The sequence below is a fragment of the Pezoporus wallicus genome, unplaced genomic scaffold, assembly GCF_028554395.1.
Source record: "Pezoporus wallicus isolate ANWC-B61680 ecotype Strahan unplaced genomic scaffold, APGP_CSIRO_Pwel_v1 contig_12807, whole genome shotgun sequence".
NCBI classification, from domain to species: domain Eukaryota; kingdom Metazoa; phylum Chordata; class Aves; order Psittaciformes; family Psittacidae; genus Pezoporus; species Pezoporus wallicus.
Genome location: NW_026637385.1, coordinates 73997 through 96779, shown reverse-complemented (window position 1 = coordinate 96779; position 22783 = coordinate 73997). Strand labels below are relative to the sequence as shown.

General features: G+C 56.9%; 1 protein-coding gene across 1 annotated transcript in view; it reads right to left on the bottom strand.

Annotated features, from left to right (window-relative positions):
- Positions 1 to 20096, bottom strand: part of ARHGEF17 (Rho guanine nucleotide exchange factor 17) — a 43341-nt gene extending 23245 nt beyond the window's left edge. Inside the window, exon 1 of the mRNA XM_057405260.1 lies at positions 17086 to 20096. Coding sequence (XP_057261243.1) covers positions 17086 to 20061 — 2976 coding nt within the window. The 5' untranslated portion in view covers positions 20062 to 20096. The remainder of the gene's footprint in view (positions 1 to 17085) is intronic.
- Between the last annotated feature and the right edge of the window lie 2687 nt (positions 20097 to 22783).

The window sequence follows — 22783 nt, the reverse complement described above, 5'->3', positions numbered from 1 at the left end:
ATCCCATTCCCATTGCAATCCCTGACCCATCTAGGTTGCAATCCCCATCCCATTCCCATTGCAATCCCTGACCCATCTAGGTTGCAATCCCCATCCCCTTCCCATTGCAATCCCTGACCCATCTAGGTTGCAATCCCCATCCCATTCCCATTGCAATCCCTGACCCATCTAGGTTGCAATCCCCATCCCCTTCCCATTGCAATCCCTGACCCATCTAGGTTGCAATCCCCATCCCCTTCCCATTGCAATCCCTGACCCATCTAAGTTGCAATCCCCATCCCATTCCCATTGCAATCCCTGACCCATCTAGGTTGCAATCCCCATCCCATTCCCATTGCAATCCCTGACCCATCTAGGTTGCAATCCCCATCCCCTTCCCATTGCAATCCCTGACCCATCTAGGTTGCAATCCCCATCCCCTTCCCATTGCAATCCCTGACCCATCTAGGTTGCAATCCCCATCCCCTTCCCATTGCAATCCCTGACCCATCTAAGTTGCAATCCCCATCCCATTCCCATTGCAATCCCTGACCCATCTAGGTTGCAATCCCCATCCCATTCCCATTGCAATCCCTGACCCATCTAGGTTGCAATCCCCATCCCATTCCCATTGCAATCCCTGACCCATCTAGGTTGCAATCCCCATCCCATTCCCATTGCAATCCCTGACCCATCTAGGTTGCAATCCCCATCCCCTTCCCATTGCAATCCCTGACCCATCTAGGTTGCAATCCCCATCCCCTTCCCATTGCAATCCCTGACCCATCTAGGTTGCAATCCCCATCCCATTCCCATTGCAATCCCTGACCCATCTAGGTTGCAATCCCCATCCCATTCCCATTGCAATCCCTGACCCATCTAGGTTGCAATCCCCATCCCATTCCCATTGCAATCCCTGACCCATCTAGGTTGCAATCCCCATCCCCTTCCCATTGCAATCCCTGACCCATCTAGGTTGCAATCCCCATCCCATTCCCATTGCAATCCCTGACCCATCTAGGTTGCAATCCCCATCCCCTTCCCATTGCAATCCCTGACCCATCTAGGTTGCAATCCCCATCCCCTTCCCATTGCAATCCCTGACCCATCTAAGTTGCAATCCCCATCCCATTCCCATTGCAATCCCTGACCCATCTAGGTTGCAATCCCCATCCCATTCCCATTGCAATCCCTGACCCATCTAGGTTGCAATCCCCATCCCCTTCCCATTGCAATCCCTGACCCATCTAGGTTGCAATCCCCATCCCCTTCCCATTGCAATCCCTGACCCATCTAGGTTGCAATCCCCATCCCCTTCCCATTGCAATCCCTGACCCATCTAAGTTGCAATCCCCATCCCATTCCCATTGCAATCCCTGACCCATCTAGGTTGCAATCCCCATCCCATTCCCATTGCAATCCCTGACCCATCTAGGTTGCAATCCCCATCCCATTCCCATTGCAATCCCTGACCCATCTAGGTTGCAATCCCCATCCCATTCCCATTGCAATCCCTGACCCATCTAGGTTGCAATCCCCATCCCATTCCCATTGCAATCCCTGACCCATCTAGGTTGCAATCCCCATCCCATTCCCATTGCAATCCCTGACCCATCTAGGTTGCAATCCCCATCCCATTCCCATTGCAATCCCTGACCCATCTAGGTTGCAATCCCCATCCCATTCCCATTGCAATCCCTGCCTCCTCCGAACCGCGGCCCTGGCCGCTGCATCGCTGTGATGCTGCTGCAATGGTGACCGGCTGCTCCGCCTGCAGCAACGCCCTCCAGCATTCCCATGGGAATGCCTGTCCCCGGGGCGAGCAGGGGGATCCCTCCATCTGCACAGGGTCCTTCCCACACCCCCCCAAACACCCCCCCTTGAATCGATCCTTTCATTTAACCCAGCATCTCCCCGCGGTGGCATAGCAAGTAGATTCTCTGCTGTCTACTATGAAGGCTGAGCTTTCTCCGGATGGATTTAAAAACCTCTCTCAAACCCACCCAACCTCTTTGGAGGTTATCGGAGGGGGGAAAGGACGGATGGGGAAGGGTTAAATCCATCGCTGCCTGCACCACTACATCCCGCTGTGCACCGAGGGGCCCGACCGAGACCATCCCATCCCGCATCACCCAGGGAAGGAAAAGCCGGAGCGATGCCGGCCATTCCCGCTGGCCGCCGAGCCCGGACCCCCCTGCACGCGGCCCGCAGCCCACAGGAAATTCCTGGGAGTGTTTGGCCACTCCAACAGCGCTGCCTATTTTTAGGGCCGTCTCAAATACGAGCGGGTTATTTTTAGCCGCGCGGCTCTTTGTAAACACCTTTAGGTTTCCTTTCGGACCGGCCTTTTGGTTTTGGCAACCTGGGTGTTTCCTCCATTCCCCCAAACAACCCAAACCCTCCTAGAGAAAGCATCCTGATCCCTTGGGATGCTCACCCCCCCATCCCAAAGGTTTGTGGCAGCATCGCGAGGATGCTCCTGAAAACCCGGTGATGGAGCGCATCCAACACTGGGGATTCGGGGGTTCAGCAGCACCTCAGACCCGGGATTGGAAGCTCAGAGAAGAGGGTTTCCCTCTGGCATTGGGAATACCACCCTGCTTGGCCTCCTGAGGAAGGATGGGAGCTCTCCTGGCGTGCTTGTATTATTTCTTAATAAGCCTCTGGGTGCAAATCCATCATCTTCACTTTCCCTGCCTGGGCACAGTGATGCAGGAGGAGCTTGAGCATCCCTGGGGATTTGAAAGCATCTTAAAGGATTAAAAACAGGACCTGGGAATTGTGTCCTGCTCCCATCCCCTCCCAACAAAGAGGCATCAATAGAGAAAAAAAGGCCCAAAATGTTAATTCTTTTAAGAAAAATTGAATTTGGAGGGGGGGTAAAAGGAGAGCAGGGATGTGCATCCATGAGGAGTCCCAGCCATCGCAGCAACTTCAACCTTTGAGCCCAGGCTGAGACCATGCACACATCAGGGCAAGTAATGAGGCACTGGGACCTGGGTCACTGGAGGCAGGGAAGCGCAGGAGGGTGTCACACGTGCTGTCATCACCCAGTCTGGGATGCTAAAATCACATCCCAAGGGAAGAGGGGGAATCTCCTTATCTGTCAGAGGCATAGTTTCACCCCAGATTCCCTTCCTGGACCTGCAGCATGCAGCATCTCTCTGAGGCCATTGGTGTGATGAGTTGTGCCAGGGCTCAGCCATAGGGGATTTTGACTTTAAGACCTCCTTTTGGGGCAAAAATCTCCTGCTTTAGGGAAAACCTGGAGTGGGTTGGGCCATTTTGGGAGTGGGATTTGCCACTCGGGGCCTTCCCAGCTCATCCTTCCGGCAGCTGCTGAAGGAGGAGCTAATCCTGCTTCAAGCAGAGCTATTCCCACCCCTCCAAAGAGTGCCAAAATGGGAAGAATAAATAAGTACAAGTTGTTTCCCCCCCGCCCCAGACAGCTCCTGATGCTCTGCACTGCTAGGTGAGGGAGGGAGGATTCTCTAGTGTCTCGTAGTAGGGTTGTGCTAGGAGCAGCCTGAATCTCAGCACCTCGAGTCTCCCATTCCCAGTTTGGAAGAAACTGGAGGGAAGTGGAATTTCTGCACCTTTTCTTTCCCTGGATGCTTCTTCCCAAGATAGATCCCACTAGAGGGAGCTGGGATATAGCTGGGATATAGCAGGACCCACTGGACTGTGGGGATAGTCCTCTGCCCCTGGGAGCATGCAGTGCATAGTGAATGCTTAAGCTTAACACACCCTTAGCTTAATTTCTATCAAACTCCTGGAACTAAAAGACTTGGAAACAAAACCAGAGCTGCTTCCATCCATCCCAAGGTGACAAACAGCAAAGAGCATCATCCCAACACATAAAACTTGCTTGCACAGCTGCAAAAGCCCCTGGCTGGCACCTTGGGTACCAGTCACCTCCATCCCTCGGCACCAGTAAACACCATTCCTGGTACAAGCCACCTATCCCTGGTACTAGTCCTCCTCATCCCTGGGTACCAGTTACCACATCCCTGCCAATGTCACTCTATCCTTGGGTACCAGTCCCCCCATCCCTGGATACCAATCATCTTTTTTCCAGAGTATGTCACCCCATCCCCGGGTACCAATCACCTCCATCCCTGCTACCATCCACTTCCATCCCTAGGCACCAGACACCTCCATTCCTGGATACCAGCCACATCCAACCCTGGTCTCAGTCTCTGGTCATCCTTGGGTACCAGTTGACCCATCCCTGAGTACCAGTAATCTCCACCACTGATAGGAGCCCCCACCATCCCTGCGTACAAGCCACCTCCATCCTTGGGCACCAGTCACAGATATCTCTCAGTTACCAAGGAACCTCCATCCTTGTATCAGCCACTGCTATTCCTGACTACCAATCACCTCCATTCCTGGGCACTAGTCATGACTATCCCTTGGTACCAGCCACCTCCATCCTTGGGAACCATTCATGAATATCTCCTGGTTACCAGCTACCTCAGTTCTTGGGTACCAGCCACCTCCATCCCTGGTATCAGCCACTGCCATCCCGGGGTACAAGTCACCCCATCCCTTGGCACCAGTCATGACCATCCCTTGGTACCAGCCACCTCCATCCTCGGGTACCAGCAAACCCATCCCTTGTGCTGGCCGCTGCCATTCCTGGGCACCAGTCACGATCATCCCTGGACACCAATCATGACCATCCCTTTGGTACAAGCCACCTCCATCCCTGGAACCACCAGGCCCCATTGTCCTGCAGAAACCACTCTCCACATCCCAGGGGAGCAGCAGGACCCGTGTCAGAGGTAGGGTGATGCTGTAGAGCATCACATCCGGGGCTGCATCCCTTCCCAGCCCTGCCACTCAGCTCTCCCACGGGTAAGGAAAGCCAGAGCCGCTTTCCAAAGCGTAACTTCTTGAAAGCAATGAAGAGCATAAATCAGCAGCTCTGATTCAGCTCCACTTCGGTTACTAATAATACTCCCGTGTTTATTCGCAGTCCTGGGGCTGGAGATGTTTGCTTTTCCCTCGGTCGTGGTTTTTCCCAGGCTCCCAGCTCACAGAGGAGCCTTGATTCGTTCAGGGATGCTCCCATGGAGAAACCCGGCACCATAACCGCCTCCAGGACAGGGAGGAAGAGGAGGAGGAGAAAGAGGAGGAGGAGGGTGGCTTCAGCCCCAAACGGATGCGCTGAGAATTCAGTTGTTTTCCCTTCTTTGACTTCTCGGCTGCCGTGATTCATCCCAGAGGACACGGCCTGGCTGCAATTCTGCTTTTTAAGTGTGAGAAAAAACCAGGAATAACAAAGAAAGGAGTTGGAGCAATTCTGCAGGGTGGGGTGGAAGGATGCTGGGAATCCCGGTGCCATCCTGGTGACCGGCAGTGGTGGGATTGGTGCCGGTGGGATGGGAAACAGGGAGATGGCAGGAGCCTCATTTCCCACAGCAACAAAAAATCGTCCTCTAAAGGCACTGTGGGCCTTTTCCCATGGGATTTTCACTTCAAATTAGGGTTTGCATCACCTCTCTCTCCTCTTCCCCTCCAAACACAAGGCTCAGATTCATGCTGGTGCATCTCAGAGCATCCTCCCTGTGCTGCTGGCAGCATCCCATGGATCCCCCCTCCCCACGTCCCACTCTCACCCCACCTGTGATGCTCACCCCATCTTGCACACACACATCCCTACCATCCATCCCCTTGCAGAACCCGTGTTGCCGTGGTCCAGGGCGCAGGGGGGGCTTCCCGGCCCCCTGTTTGCACGGAGCCTTTCCCGAGCCCTGGAGCAGCTTTCACCAAATATGGAAGGATTTTTTTGGCCTCCGGTTTTCGGCACGCAGGCCACGGCCCAAGAGTGCAGCTTTCCAGATGCTGAGGTCAGCCCTGCTCTTCTCTCCCCCTCCTCCTCCTCCTCCTCCTCCTTCTCTGCTGCCTTCCCTAAGTGCTGGGCCCTGCAATGCTACCCCCTGACTCATCAGCATCCCTGGATCCTCACCAGCATCCTCCAAAAGCACCTAAAAAGCAATAGTTACTGGGATTCTGGGGGGGGGGGAAGGAAGGCAGGGAGAAGGGTGACTGATGCTGGCACCCCTCAGCATCTCTGCTGGGCACCAGCCTGGCACATGGGGGTATGAGATGCCCTGGGTGCCCTTGTGGTGTGGATCCAGGTGAAAGGGGTGCAAGAAAACTTGAGGTACCCAGGAGGGCACTGGTTTGGCATGCAGGGGGTGATGAGCAACAGGAGATGATGGGCACCAGGAGGTGATGGGCATCAGAAAGGATTGGTACCCACAAGATGATGGGCACCAGGATTCACTGGGCACCAGGAGCTGATGGGCACCTGAAGCTGATGGGAAGTAGGAACAAATGGGCATCGAGTGCTGATGGGCATCCAGGAGATGAAGGGCACCAGGACAATGGGCACCTGAGGGCCAAAGGGAATGCACCCAGGTACAAATGGGCATGAGGATCCACTGGGCACCAGGAGCTGTGGGGCATCAGGAGCTGATGGGCACCCATGTGCCCGTTTGGGCCCATAATTCTAGGAGCATCAGAACCTAAGAGATATCCAGGAGCCAAAGAGCACTCAAGAGCTGATGGATGCTCAGAAGCTGATGGATGCACAGGAGCTACCCTGGAGCCCATGGGCACCAGGAGCTGGCAACACCAAAGAGCTTATGGGTGCCCAGGAGCTGTTGGGTACTGAGAAGCCAACAGAAACCCAGGAGTCCATGGGTACCCAGAAGCCAATGGGCAACCCAGAGGTACCCAGGAGCTGATGGATTCCCGAGATCCAATAGGTACCAGGAATCCATGGGTACTAAGAAGCCAATGGACACCCCATGGGCACTCAGGAGCTGATGGGTGCCCAGGCTCCAACAGGTACCAGGCGTCCACAGGCACCCATGAGTCAGCAAGCACGAAGCAGCTGATGGACACCCAGGAGCCAACAGTCACCAGGGAGCTTAGGGGCATCCAGAGTCCATGGGCACCCAAGAACTGATGGACAGCCAGCATCCAGCAGGTACCCAGGAGTCCATGGGCACCCATGAACCCACATGCAACCAAGAGCTGAGAGACACTCAGGAGGTGATGGGCACCCAGGAGCCAACAGGTACCCAGGAGTCCGCGGATACCCAGCAGACAATGGGCATCCAGAGAGCATGGGGATGCAGGAATTGATGGATTCCCATGATCCAACAGGTACCAGAAGTTCATGGACACCCACAAATCCACAAGAAACCACACAATGACAAGAACCCATGAGCTGATGGGCACCAGGGATCCAACAGGTACCAGGAGTCCACGGGCACCCAGAAATGCACAAATAACCAGGAGATGATGGACAGCCAGGAACTGACAGATGGATGCTTAGGATCCAACAGGTGCCAGGAGTCCATGGACACCCATGAATTCACAAGCACCCAGGAACTGATGGGCATCCAGGATCCGGCAGGTATCCAGAAGTCCCTGAGCAGCCAGGAGCTGATGGGTACCCAGAAGCTGATGGGCACCCAGGGACACACAGCAGTCCATGAGCATCCAGGAGCATCAATGGGTACCCAAGAACTAATGGGCGCCCAGGAGCTGATGGACATCCATGTGCCAACAAGCACCAGGAATCCATGGGCACCCCCAAATCCTCAAGCATGCAGGAGCTGATGGGCACCCAGGAACTGATGGGCACCCAGGAGCCCCAAACAGCCTATGCCATGTCCCTGCCCTGGCTCTTCTCATGCCCCCCCTGCCTGTATCCATCACCTTGGCAGCAGCCTGGATGCAACCACTATGCGAAAACCCCTGTTGAGCCCACAACAGCCTCCATCCCCAGCATCACCCATACCCCATGGACACCCAGCCCTGCAGCACCCCATGTTCAGGGTCCCCTCACCCAGCACGGCTGCAAATGGGGCAGCAGGGAGCTGCAGGGGGGGACACCATGGACCTCTCCAGGAACGCCCACATCCCACGTCACATCAGAGCAAGGCGAGAGGTGACACCTTCCCTGCCATGTCATTGTCACAGCAGCACCCCAAGGTGAGGGGGAGAAGGGGGAAAAGGAAAGGGTGTTTCAGCATCTACTGACCTGCTCCGGGTTCGGATGACCAAGGGACGAGTCCCCTCTCCGCTTACTGAGGCTCTGAGCCATCTACATCCCATCTCACCAAGGTTTTGGGCAACCAAAAAGCCAGAAGGAGCAAACCCGATCCCCTACTGCTAGAGACGGTGTTTCTGCTGAGGGGTCAGGATGAAACCTTTCCAACCCCCCCCCCAAAAAAAAAGCAAGAAGAAGGATGCCAAATCAGGGCAGGCCGACGAGTCTGCTGCTACTCCAGCTATAAAAAGCAGGAAACCATATCCCGGGCTTGGAGATGCCAATCTTCCCATGCAAACAACTCCCTTCTTGTTTTTTTTGGAGAGCACCGGAGGGCTGGGGAACAGGCAGTCACAAATAGCAACTCCATCGCAATGCCAAGGAACCGCTTTCCAGGCCCACGCGAGGATGCTGGTGTCCCCACGGCACGACGGTGGCTTCTCCTGAGGGGACAGGGTGGTGGCTGTTCCCCACATTGGGATGGTGGCTTCTCCAGAGGGGATGTGGTGGTGGCAGTTCCCATGTTGGAAACACGTCCCGGTGGCTCTTTCAGAGGTGGATGCTACCACAGATGTCCTTTTCCCAGCATATCCATGCAGAGAGGTCCTACTGGGAGTTGTTGGTGTCTTGAATGTCACCAGTGGGGTGGAAGGCAGTGGTGGCCATTGCCAAGAAGGGACATGCCCAGGGGCTCTGGGACATCACAGGCCATGGGGGCACATGAGCCCAACGTGTTCCTGCCCTCAACCCTTCTACCCCTCAGACTAAAGAGATTCAACTCACAATGACCTGTTATAAGGCACAGGGGGACACACAGCCTGGGGACGACCCTGTCTGCAACCAGAAGAGGTGGTCACAGAGCAACGGGTCCCAGCACAGGCAGGAACGGGGCAGACTGGGACCAGTCCCCCAGAAGCTGAGCAGCTCCAAGAGGAGCTTGCACCAAGAGCAAGTTACTGGGATAGCTTTACCCAGATGCTGATTTTCATTCTCCCTCCCATTGGCCAGGCCACAGTTCCCAAAGACCCAAAAGGAAACACGCTATTTTTAGAGAAGAGTTCATTTACTGGAGCCATTCCCTCTGAAATTCCTCACCCATCCTCTCCATGGAAACCAAGGGAGCCCGGAGAAACAGCCCCACCGGGACCAACCATCAGAGCTTTAAAAAGAGCCACGTTGAGGGGAAGTGGCTGATTTTGCTTCTCCGGACACATCCTGGCCTGGAAACACCATGGTGGAAGGCTCAGAGCACTTGGTTTAGGGGGTTCTGTCTGTGCAAGCTGGGCTTGATGCCTTCAAGAGGAGATGGCCTAGAAGATGGACCATGCCCACCCTGGAAAGCATGTGTGTATGGCTAGTGGGGCCTCTTGTTTTGGATGGGTGGTGGAGAGAGGTGGAGACGATGGCTGGATGGGTGTATGGAGATGGATGGAGATGGGAGGAGATGGATGGATGGATGGATGGATGGATGGATGGATGGATGGATGGATGGATGGATGGAGATGGAGTGGAGAAGGATAAAGCTGGATGGATGGAGATGGATGGATGAGTAGTTGGAGATGGGCAGATAGAGATGTATATAGGAATGGAAATGGGTGGATGGAGATGGATAAATGAATGGAGAATGGATGGATGGACGGATGGATGCATGGAGATGGATGGTGGAGGTGGATGGACTTCGATGAATGAGTGGTTGGAGGTGAGTAGATAGAGATGTATGTACGATGGAAGTGGGTGGATAGAGATGGATGGATGGATGGATGGATGGATGGATGGATGGATGGATGGATGGATGGATGGGAGGAAGGGAGTCTCTTCCCCTGCTTTCCAAGGGAAAGACCTGGGAGAAGAAGAAACTCTGTACAGACCAGACCCCAGTGCTGCCCAATCTTCCCTTCATGTGACAGCACCTTCTCCATCCTGAATTTAGAAGTCCACGCTGCAGCTCCAAAGCTGTGGGACCTGCCCCATTGGGACCCGCCTGCACCACACAGGTGACGGAGCCCAGCAATGAAGCTGCAGCAAGGGGAGACCTCAGCACTCACCTCTGTGGTCCCTCCCATCTCACATAGGGATCAGCCTCGGCAGGAAACCTCCCACTTGGGAAACATCCCTGGGAAAGGTTCTGAATCCCGTAAACCCCTTGCAAGGATGAACTAACGCCACAGCAACGAGACCTGGGGAGCTTTGAGGCTCCATCCCAGCTGACTTTCACAGGAGGGTACCAATGATGCACGCGCGCATCTCCTCGTGCAGGGATGCAGGTGCATAGCGGCACTGCTGATCCTCAGGGATTTCCCTGTACAGAGGTACACATAGATAGCAGGACCTTGGATGTCCCTATGTCCCTTTGCATGTGCACCCCTGTACAAGCACCCATGGACCAGAGACATCTCCATACACCCTTAACACGCGCGCTCCTGCACCCAGGACCTCTCTATGCACCCCTCCTACACGTGTACCCCATCACCAGGTACCTTCCTGTGCACTCTTGCACAAGAACCCCTGTGCCAAAGACCTTCCCATGCACTCCAGCACTGCAGACCTCCCTGTAGAGGGATGCACATGGACACCATCACCAGGGATTTCCCTGTAAAGGGATGCACATGGACACCATCACCAGGGATTTCCCTGTACAGGGATGCACATGGACAGCAGCCCCAGTGATTTCCTTGTATAGGGATTCACATGCACACCGGCATTTCCCCGTACAGTGATGCACATGGACACCAGCACCAGGGATTTCCCTGTGCACCCCTGCATGTGCAACCTGCATCAGTGTCCTCCTGCATGTGCACCCCTGCACCGAGAACCTCTCTGTGCCCCCTTGCACGTCCACCCCTGGACAAGGGATCTCTTCATACCCCTTCATGTGCACCCCTTGCAGCAGGGACCGTCCTATGCACCCTTGCATGGGCAACCCTGCCCCAACAACCACTGTGTGCACCCCTGCACAAGACCTTCCCATGCACCCCAGCACTGCAAACCTCCCTGAGTAGGGATGCACGGGGACACCAGCACCTTGGATTTCCCTGTGCAATCCTGCACCAGGGACCTCCTCCTGCACCCCTGCATGGGCACCCCTGCACCAGGAACCCCTCCATGCACCCCTGCATGTGCACCCCTGCACCAGGGACCAATCCATGCACCCCTGCATGGCACCCCTGCACCAGGAACCTCTCCAGGCACCCCTGCATGTGCACCCCTGCACCAGGGACCAATCCATGCACCCCTGCATGGGCACCCCTGCACCAGGAACCTCTCCAGGCACCCCTGCATGGGCACCCCTGAACCAGGGACCAATCCATGCACCCCTCTACGTGCACCCCTGCACCAGGGACCAATCCATGCACCACTCCATGGGCACCCCTGCACGGGCACCCCTCCACCAGGGGCTTCTCCATACACCCTGCATGTGCACCCCTGCACCAGGCACCAATCCATGCACCCCTACACGTGCACCCCTACACCAGGGACCAATCCATGCACCCCTGCATGTGAACCCCTGCACCAGGAACCTCTCCATGCACCCCTGCATGGGCACCCCTGCACCAGGGACCAATCCATGCACCCCTGCATGTGAACCCCTGCACCAGGAACCTCTCCATGCACCCCTGCATGGGCACCCCTGCACCAGGGACCAATCCATGCACCCCTGCATGGGCACCCCTGCACCAGGGGCCTCTCCATGCACGCCTGCCCCTGGCACAGGGCACAGAGCCATGGGTCTCTCTGTAGGCTGGAAGTGGAGCTCCCAAGGCGCCTGTCCCAGCCTCCCACCCTCACTGCAGCCCCGGCACCCTGCCAAGAGCCTGACCTTTGGGCCAGGCGGCTGCAGGCCAAGGCCAGCCCCTGGTGCTGAGCTCAGCCCAGCGCTAACCCTCTCGCTCCAGGCCTGGATCCCACCCCATGGACTCCATCACAGGTCCCCGCACACCCGTGGGGTGCTGCCCTGGGGTGTCTGGGATCAACGGATGCGTATCCCAGCCGGACCATCCCCTAGGTTGGAGCTTGCTGGCTAATTAATTACAGGCTTTTAATTAAAGATAGAGCAAGGAGCAAGAGACACGGCTACAGGTGACAGCAGACACGTCCGCTGGGTCACCCAAGGGTGCCCAAAACCCTGGGAGCTGGGAAGGACAGAGGCAACAATGGGCAGATCTAAGGGTGCTTTGGAAAGGGAGAAGGAAAGGGTTAGAAATGGGCAGAGTTAAGGGGATTTTGGAACCGGGCAAAAATGGGCAAAGTTAAGGAGATATTGGGAGCAGGGAATGAAAGAGGAAAAAAGGGCAGGGTTAAGGGGATTTGGGCTGAATCACTCCCCTACCCATGCTTTTTATGGTCGCACCATAGGGTCTGTGCTGCTGATAAGGTCTTCACAATGCTCTCCAGCTTCTCCTTGCCCCATCCCACCTCCAACCTTCCTCCAAAGGGCAGCGAGGGCTCCCTGCCTGCCTCAGTTTCCCCCCTCCAGCTTCTCACTGAGCACAGCAGAGCCAAGGGCTCAATAACCAGGCAACCCATCAGCGCAGGCACCGGGGGAGGAAAGCCAAGATTCACCCATCCCCATCCTCCCCCTGCAACAGCTTTAATTATAGATTCCCACTAACACCACAAAACGAGAAAACTCCCAGCCCTGGCCCCAAACCTGGTTTCTATGGAGATGTATGGAAAGGCAACGGATGGGACAAATAGGGCCAAAGATGCCAAACTTTGCCCAAGGGATATACGGCAAGCGCACGGCGGATGAGCGAGATCGGACGGAGGATGCTCGGGATGGATGAGGGTGTTTTAGGCAAGCATCCCTGGGAATGCGACCCCACTGATTCCCTCTGGGAATCTCCCTATATCCCTAATGACTGCTTCGGGGTGCATCCACCCTGCTCGGGGAGCTGCAGGTGGGGAAGGCAGCGGCCGGGGCGCCGGGGGCCGCGTTCCCACGGCTCCTCCGCTCCCGCGAGGTGCTGTATTTACATCACTGTTTTCCTGTTTAAATCCAACTGCTGCAAAGGCAACAAACAGAGCATGGCAGGAACATCCCTCATGTCCCAGCCCCTGCGGGATTTCCCCATTGGAGAAACACAGAGCCGGCTTGGCATCCTGCTTATACCTTCGCCGAACCCCAAATCCACCCCAATTCCACCTTTGCTCAGCGGTAGGCTCCTATACATGTACGTGCAAACGCGTGCTGCCCATCCTAGCAGCTTACAGGATGCTGGAGGTAGGAAAGCTTCACTATCTTGAGGTTTTTTGGGAGGGGTTTCTTGTTCTCTTGGAAGCATCCTTCCTTCTGCACTGTGCACGGAGCAGGACGTGCTGCTGACGGCTCCCAGGGAATTAAAAGCCTCGTGCCCAGTGTCAGACACAGCGTGCAGGACCTTTTCGGCACCCAGGACAGCTTGGCCGGCTCCAGCGCCATGGAGGATCTCTGGAAAGCACCCAGGACAAACAGTCCTGCTGCTGAAGGAGAACAGCACGTTACCTCTCCCGCTTGGGACGCGCAGGGTGGCCGGACCCAGCAAAGAGTTGGCATTGCAGTGCTCACCTCCACCAAAACCATGGGGCTGGGGGATATCGGGGGGGTGATGCTGCAGGGGTCATGGAATCAGAGAGAATCCCAGAGGGGGTTGGGTTGGAAGGGAGCTTAAAGCTGATCCAGCCCCAACCCCTGCCACGGGCAGGGACCCCTTCCACTAGAGCAGCTTGCTCCAAGCCCCTGTGTCCAACCTGGCCTTGAACACTGCCAGGGATGGGGCAGCCACAGCTTCTCTGGGCACCCTCACAGGGAAGAGCTTCTGCCTAAGAGCTCAGCTCAGTCTCCCCTCGGGCAGGTTCAAGCCATTCCCCTTGGCCTGGCCCTACAGGCCCTTGTCCCAAGCCCCTCTCCAAAATACCCAACCCCAGGAGAACATCTTGGGGGAGCATCCTGGGAGACCATATTTTGGGAAGCCATTGCCACACACATGCCAAACCCCATTGCTAATCCCTTCACACCTTCATGTGCTGGAGACAGACACCAGGTCAGCCAGACCATCACCCTGACACCAAAGGCCCCAGAATCCCCAAGCGGCGATGCCCATATCCCCAAGCAGACGACCGAACTCAGGACGCCAGCCTTCTCCATTGAGTTAGGAAGGGGAAAAGCATAACTACCTACAAAATAAAGCTTATTTCTTCACTGTTGGTCAGGGAGCACATAAATCTCTGCTCCCAGCCAGCCGCCCTGGTGCCAAGTTATATCCGGTCCTCAATGCTCTCGCCTATAATTAAAGTGACTTCCCTTGCAGAGCTCAGTCCCCCTTCATTCCCCCTCCCCAGCCAAAGCTGGTGCCATCTGAAACAAAACATCCCAGCTCCACTATATAATAAATCAAAGAGAGAGCTCAAAACCCTGGTTTCAGTTATGTTATGGCTGCAGCACAAAGAAACTCAAAAGCAGGAGAGAGATTTGAAGATACAGCTGCAGCCTTGCCCTTAAAAGGGAAAATTCGCACCCTCTCCGCTGAGGCTGGTGGGTTCAAGCAAGGTGAGGAGCAGCATCCCTGGTGTCCAGCCTCGTGGGGTGGCCTGTGTCCCCGAGGTGATGCTCGGCCAACCTGGGGTCCCAGTCGTGCTGGAGGTGGTGAAAATCCACCCCAAATGGTCCTAAAGTGGCCAGGGTTGGGGGTGTATTGGGGTGTGGGGTCAGCAGAGCATCCCTGATACCAGGGCCGCCACAAGGCACCATCCCTGGGGCACTGCAGAGAGCTGCCTGAATAAGGACTCGATCTTTATAAATTACTCATATAAAACCATCTAATATGCAAACTTACCACGGTAATAATGTAGAGAGGTTTCTTTATAAAGAGATGCTGTTGGGTGCACTGCTTTGCCTTGGGGACCTGCTGATGTCCCCAAGGTGCCACCAAGATGCGGTCCTGAGAGGTTCCTTGTTGCCCAGATTAAATACAAAGCTTGATGTGCTTCAATAGCACTTGTCATTCTGAGACTGGGGAGGACAAGCACCTCACTGGTCCATCGAGTCAAAACGCTGCAAAGGGCACCCAAAATGACTTCCAAGAACGTTTCATGCAGGAGCCAGGAGTTCCCAGACCTCAACCACCAATGGCTGTTGTCTGGCAATGGGGGCAACAGCCAGAGGAGCTGAATGGGGTGCAGAGCCCCACAGGAGAACACCCTGGGGGGAATGATGCTGCAGGGATGCAGGACCCCAGGAGAACATATTGGGACAATGATGCTGCGGGGATGCCAGACCCCGAAAGAACATCCATGGGGAATGATGCTGCAAAGGTTCTAGTACCCAGGAGAATATCTTGGGGGGAATGATGCTGCAGGGATGCCAGATCCATGCCAGATCCCAAGATAACAACTTGGGGGGAATAATACTGTAGGGATGTAGGATCCCAAGAGGATATATGGGGACAATGATGCTGTGGGGATGCCAGACCCCAAAAGAACATTCATGGGGAATGATGCTGCAAAGGTGCTGGATCCCAGGAGAACATCTTGGGGGGAATGATGCTGTAGGGATGCAGGATCCCAAGAGGATATATTGGGACAATGATGCTGTGGGGATTCCAGATCCTAAAAGAACATCTATGGGGAATGATGATATAAGGGTGCTGGATCCCAGGAGAACATCTTGGCGATGATGCTGCAGGGATGCCAGACCCCAAAAGAATATCCTGGGGGAATGATGCTGCAGGGATGCCAGACCCCAAAAGAATATCCTGGGGGAATGATCCTGCAGGAATGCCAGACCCCAAAAGAATATCTTGGGGGCATGATGCTGCAGGAATGCTGGACCCCATGAATGTATCTCAGGGAGAATGGTGCTGTGGGGACGCCAGACCCTCAAAGAACATCTAGGGGGAATAACGCTGCAGAGATGCTAGATCCCAAAGGAAAATCTTGGGAGAATGATGATGTGGGGATGCCAGAGCCCAGGAGATCATCTCGGGAGGGATAATACTGTGGGGATGCCGGATCCCAAAAGAACATCCTGGGGGAATGATGCTGCAGGGATCTGGATTCTGGGAGCAAGCTCTGCCCCGGCCAGCAAGGGTTACACGGCTGGGCTCAGCCCCGAGGACTTCACGCTTGGCTGCCGGCGGCTGTTGGAAGGGAACAGTGCAGCCCATCCTCCTAAATCAGCACCAAAGCAGGGCGAGAGAGCCCTGCCAGCGCCATTCCTGCCCTCCCGGCGAGTCCCCCACGGGAATGGGTATTTCTGGGCTTTGCCCGGAGCTATTAAAAGCCCTGTGGGTGCCGGCGCTGCTGTGCCGCAGGAGGAGGTGGTGCTTCCAAGCCCTTCCCGGCACAAACACCCAGGGAGATGGGAACCCAAGTGTGTCTGCAGGCAGCAGCCAAAGGGCCAGGGATGCCAAAACCCTCCCCACGAGAGACCCTGAGGCACGCGGCTGCTCTTCAGGGTGATCAAACCGCGCTGGCATCACCCCCCCAAGCAGCATTCATTCTTCCACAGGCAGGGTAAAACTTTACCCAAGCATAATAGGTTCAGTGCATGCACAAGAGGATTCCCCCCCCCCCCCCTTTTCCCATGCTGCCAGCATGGCAAAGCCCCTGGTCCAGGGGGAAGGTGATGTTTTGGGGAGGAAAATGCGGATTTGCTTTATAAGGGGTATGAATCCCAAGAAAAAAAGATCATTTAAGCTTTCCCCACCAAGGAAAAGGCAATTTTTGTTTCAGCATCTTGGGTTGGCAAAGAGCAACCCCATTCAGCAGGACCTTATGGGAGATAAACCCACCTTCCACTAAAATTTGGTGCTCTTTAACCTGAAAAGTGCTTCTTCCCTCCCCAAAAAATCATCCTTGTAAGTCACTCCCATAAACAAGAGCTCATCCCCTTGGGACCGCCGGAAAGGGCTGGGAAAGCTCTTGGCAGTGCATCCATAGATGGGAATTTGTCCCCAGCGAGGGGCACGTAAGAGACCCCCAAAGCCACCAACGCTTTGAAGGATCATGCACCCTGTGATGAAATGAAGGCGTTTTGAGGATGGATGGGCACTTACCACCTGCGGCTTGGTCCTGGGGCCATGCTCATTGGGTGGCCGCGGGCACCGGGGCAGCCGAGGCGGTGGGGCAGCGGGTGGAGAGCGAGGTCCATCCCCAGGACTGGGGGTCCCCTCACCCGAGTTGAGGGACAGCATGTACCGCTTGGTGACATCCTCCAGCGAAGGAGGCTGAGGGCTCGGGAAGGATTTGCCGGGTGAGCGTCCAGCAGCCGGTGCAGGGACGTGGCTGTGGTGGCCGGAGGGGACAAGCGGCTCGGGGACGGTGATGGGGACGAAGGTGGCGGGCTCGCTGGTGTGACGGATGTGCTTGGTGGCCGGGCGGCTCTTGGTGAGGACGGCGGGTGCTGCGGGCGGTTGGTTCTCCTGGTGAGCAGCACGGTGGGAGCGCTTCTTGGAGCTGCGGCGGGCGATGCGAGGGGACAAGACGTCAGCCAGCTTGGGGTCAAAGCCATAGCTGTGGCCAGGGCTTGGCGCTGCTGGTTGTGCCGAGAGGATGGGCTCGCTGCTGGATGGGGGGATGCTGGGTTCCAGCTCGCTGATGGCCTCACCAGGACCTTCGAAGGCGCCGGCTGGAAGCTCACCGCGGCGGCTGGGGTCACTCAATGACTTCTTCTTGATGGTCTTGCCGTTGCCCTTCTCATCGATGAGCTTAGCCATGGCTCCGGGCTGGCTGACGATGGTTTGGATGAGGCTGCTGTAGTCCCGTGGCCCATCGCTGCCCAGGGACAGGTCGCTGCCTGCGCTGCCTGCACTGCCTGCAATGGTGGCAGGTTGGGGGATGCCCGTCTTGGCGCTCAACGAACCCAGGAGGTTGCTGTCAACAGAGAAGTTCTTTGCCTCCTCCGCCACCGAGCATCTCCGGTGGGGCATGGGGTCGCTTAGGGAGCGGTAGGGCTCGGTGCCACCCTCGTTGCAACCCTCCATGCTATTGGCACCCGCCGAGGGGAACTTACGGCGGCGCCGCAAGCTGCCGGGGGTGCTGGGAGTCTCGGATTTGCCAGTTGGAAGGTCTTCAACCGCCGTGGCTGGGTGAGGATGAAGTGGCATCTCAGTGTCACCGGCTGCAGACGCGGTGTTGGGCAGTGTCCAGGCATCCACAACTTCACGCAGGTCTTGGAAGGGCATCCCCATGGGTTCTGGCTCTGTGACGATGCCCTCGTCTGTCACGCTGGACTCGTGACCCGATAGCTCCTCCACGGATTTCCTGCGAGTGAGGCTCTCCTCCAACTCTGCTTCCTTCAAACACCTTGTGCTCTCCAATGTGCTCTCTGACCGTCCCCCAAGGGTCACCTCCGTTGTCCCTATCGATGCCACCATCTCAGCGCCCTCCACACCTCCACTGTCCTTCTGCTCGGCCGGGAAGCCATAGTCCTGCTGGGAACCCATCCTGCTGATCTTCTCAAAGACCTGCCTCGCCTCCTGGATGTACTGGTCCTGGATGACCATGGGCAGAGCATCCTCCTCCCCCCGCCGTCCCCCATCCAAAGCTCCCTGGTCCTGGCTGTCGGTGGTGGCCAGGAGGAGCTCGGAGGAGCTCTGCTTCATGGTGCTCTGTAGGAAAAGCCGCCGTGTCCCTGGTTTTTCGGAGCAGGTGAAGGACTTGGCGCGGCGCAAAGTGGCCGTCAGGTCCTTGAGTGTTGGCCGCTCGCCCGGCGCCCAGCGGTTGAGGGGCTGAGCGCTGCCACGGCTGCCTGGGGATGGGCTGGTGATGCCGGAGCAGCAGTCAGGGCCCGCATCAAGGCCGATCCTCACCCCTTTCTTCTTCACCTTCAGCTCCGAGAGGTCTGATTTGAGGAAGCTGAGGAGCGTCAGGGTCTCGGTGGCAATGTCAGGGTTGGACAAAGACTTACGGTGCTTGGCTTGGTCCCCTTCCAGCCCCGGCTGGTGCAGGCTCTCGCTCCCAAAGTCCGGTTTTACCTTGGCCGTGCCCTGTGGCATCTTGGGACGGACACGGACAGCCGGTTGTCCCCAAGCCAGGCCATCACTGGTCCCAAAACTGGGTGATCTATAGATGCCATAACCCGCCTGGAGAGTCCGTCCTTGGTTGGGCCAACAGACCCCAAACTGTTCCTCTTCCTTCAGCGTCTCCGTGCTGGAATAACGACTGCTGCTCCGCGACCCGCCAGGGCTGCTGAAGGGCAGGATGTTCACCTTGGAGACACGGGCCACCACGGGCACGGGATGTCGAGGGACCACCCTCCCGCAGCCTTCGGCCTCAGCATCGCCACCATCCGCGGGGCTCTCCCAGCCACCGCTCTCCTGCTTCTTCTTCCGTGCGGCGCGGTGCCGATGGGCTCCGGTTTGCCCTTCGCCTTCGCTGCCCGAGGAAGCGCGGGGAGAACGGGATGCGGCTGCCTCAAACTCCCCGTTGGAGCGGGGTGATGGGGAGGAGGAGGGTGGTTGCGGTCGAGTCGAGTTATGCCAGGAATGCGGGCCGGGCTCCGGCGGAGCTCCGCGGGGAGAACGGAGAGCCGGGTGCGGGACGCGGCTGCGGGGTGGAGGCGGCGGGGGAGCTCCCCTCCCGCTCCCGGTTCCGCTCCCGGTCCCATTCCCTATCCCGCTCCCATTCCCGGTTCCCCCCGTAGTTTGCCGGCAGCTTTCCCCGAAGAGTTTCCGCATCGCCGGGACGCTGGGCCAACGCGGCGGCTCCGCGTTTAACCCCGGGCCCGGCGGCGACGACGGCGGCGGCGGTGGTGGCGGCGGTGGAGCCGGGGACGGCGGCTGAGCCCCGGCATGAACCGGGCCCGTTGGCTCCGGCTCGGTAAAACGAAGCGAGAGCTGCCGTACTGATGGGGCCAGGCTGCCAAAAACCCGGCCCGGTTGGTGCTCCGCGATCGACGCCGAAACTTTCCTACCCGGGAAGAAGAAGAAGGAGGAGGAGGAGGAGGAGGAGGAGGAGGAGGAAGGCGGGGAGGAGGCGGGCAGGAGACACCGACCCGCCGCTACCCCCCGACCGCTGCCCCCCTCCGCCATTGTCTGCCCCCCCCCGGCCCCGCCGCCGCCTCCGCCCGCCCCCCGGCCCCGCCGCGCCCCGGCCCCGGCCCCGCCGCAGGCACCGCCCGGCCCCGCTCCTCCTCCGGGCTGCCCGCGGGCTTCATCCCTCCCGCTTTGTTTGCGCTCTCCCTTTCCCTTCTTTCTTTCTTTTTTTTCCGCCTCATTTCGGGCTTTTCCTCCTCCCTCTGCTCCTTTATTTGTTGCATTCAAATCAACTTTCCTCCCCGGGGCGGGGTTTCCTCCCGCGGAGGGGGATGGTGGCACTTCGGGCCCGGGTTTATTCTTTATTGCATTTTTCTCCTCTATTTTTTTTTTTTTGGGGGGGGGGGTGGGTAAAAGGAGGGGGGAAACGACTGCGGAGCTGCCCTCCGGCTCCCAGGCCAGCGGGAATCCCCCCTGCATCCTTCACACCCCCCCCCTTATCCTTCACTTCCCCCCTTTATCCTTCACCCACCCCCCCCCAAAGCATCCTTCGTCCCTCGATGAACACTTCACACACCCCCATTCTTTACCCGCCCTGCGTCCTGCATCTCCCCTTATCCTTCATCCTCCTGTATCCTCCATGCCCCCCCTCGCACCCTTCACCCCCCATCCTTTACCTCCCTGGATCTCCTCACATCCTTGAGCTCCCACTTATCTTTCACACCCCGTGTATCCTTCATCCCTCTTTATCTTTCAATCCTCCACATCCCTCCCTCCTTATCTTTCATCATGCCCTTATCCTTCATCACCCCCACATCCTTCAGCCTCCCCATTCTTACCCCCTGCATCCTTCATACCCCACAAACCGTTTACCCCCCCTTCACCCCTCTGCAACCTTCACCCTCCCATCCTTTAACCCCTTCAACCTGTTCATCCTTCCTTATCCTTCATCCCCCCTTATCCATCACTCCCACTCACCCTTCATAACCCCCAGTATCCTTCACCCCCCCTGCATTGTTCACTTCCCTTCCCTTCACTTCCCTGCACCCTTCAGCCCCCCATCCTTCAATCCCTCCCTGTATCCTTCATACCCCCTCTGCACCCTTTCCAACTCTTCTTCAGCCTCCTGCATCCTTCCCTCCCCTGCATCGCTCACGCCCCTTGCATCCTCTATCCCCCTCTTATCCTTCATCCCCCATCCTCCAACCCCCCCTGCATCCACCCCTTTTCCCTCCATCTCCTCCCATCTTTCTATGTGTGTTTTTAGGGGAAAACGGGATAAATAAGCAAGAACTCAGATGCCAGCGAGAGCTCCTTCCCTTTGCTGCGGCTTTCTCCGGCCCCTGCTTTACAGCTCCCCTTGGGAAAGGCAGAACACCTTGTTCCCAGCTTGCACAGAGCTCGCACGGTGACGCACTGCCCCGCGAACAGACTTCCTCGTGGTTTTTAGCATCGCTTGTCAGCACTTGCTATTTGCAGCCTGTAACCCCCTTTTCCCCCACCACAGCAGATTTATCCCCGGGGATGTGAGAAATGAAGGCCGTTGGGGCGGTTGGTGACTGAGCTGGGGCCTTGGTAGCATGGCTGGGGCTGGAGTGGGGTCCTGGTTGCATAAAGGACATTGCTGGCTCTGGCCAAGGGGCACCAGAAACATGGTGGTGATTCAACTAAATCCAAGTCCCCCATAAATGCGTTTTTTTCAGGGCCTAAAATGTGCTTCAGGAGATGCTGTGAGTTGCACCACCCCAGCATGTATTCCTTTCCCTGCCCTCCCTTCCCTCCCTCCACCCTCTTTCCCTGGTTCCCAAAGGGCTGGGTATCTCCTGGCCATAACGACGATATCCCCACGGTCATCCGGCATTCAGGATGGGGTTTTGGGAAGAGCCATGCATTTCATCCCTGCTCGGTGCTGTAGGAGCTGGTCCTTATGCTGCTGCTGTTCAGCATCTCAAAAGCACAGGAGATGTTTCGAAGCACCCGCCTCATCTCTAAGGCACCCTGTTGTGCCCATCACCCTGGCTTATAGGCCTGGTGGTACCAAGCGAGCTGCTGACAGGACCCCAGGGCCAGGCAGGACATGGTTAGATCAAAAATAAGCTTTCTACCCTTAAAACCATCCAAAATTGGTGATTCCACCGTCAGGAACACCACTCATAAGGGTGCCCCGGGGATGCTGGACATCACCACCCGAGCCCACGCTGTCCCTGCAGCCACCACCACTGTTTTGGGAGCTCTTTAACTTTATTATGGTCAATTTTTGGCCAACCACCTCCTCCCATGGATGCTTCCCAGGCAGGGAATGGTGGGATTGAGCAGGGCTTCTCCTCCATCCCTCCTGGAGCCGGGTGGGCTCCCACAATCAGCCGGATTGATCCAAATCTGGCTATTTTGCGCCCTCTCCTGGGTCCTGGTGGCGTGGCCCGGAGCCTCCCACCCTGTCCCCGTCCTTTGGGATGGGAAGAGATGGGAACACCAGGCTGGGATTATCCCACCGGCCACCGCTCTCGCAGCCCCCCAGTTTGACCTTCAATTGCAGAACCCCAAAAGTACATCAGAGGAGGTTTTGGTGCGGATGAGCTCCAGCCAAGGGAAAGGCCCGCGATGGCTTTGCCTTCTCCATCATGTTCTATGCCTCAACCCAAAGTCACTGTCACTATGCATGGTCCTCACCATCAAGCCTTATGGTGCTTAAACCATGACAGCATCATTCCGGTGGTTTGAGCTACCACCACTGCAGGATCCCTCTCCATTCCAGCCCACCGTGATGCTGGGATCTCTG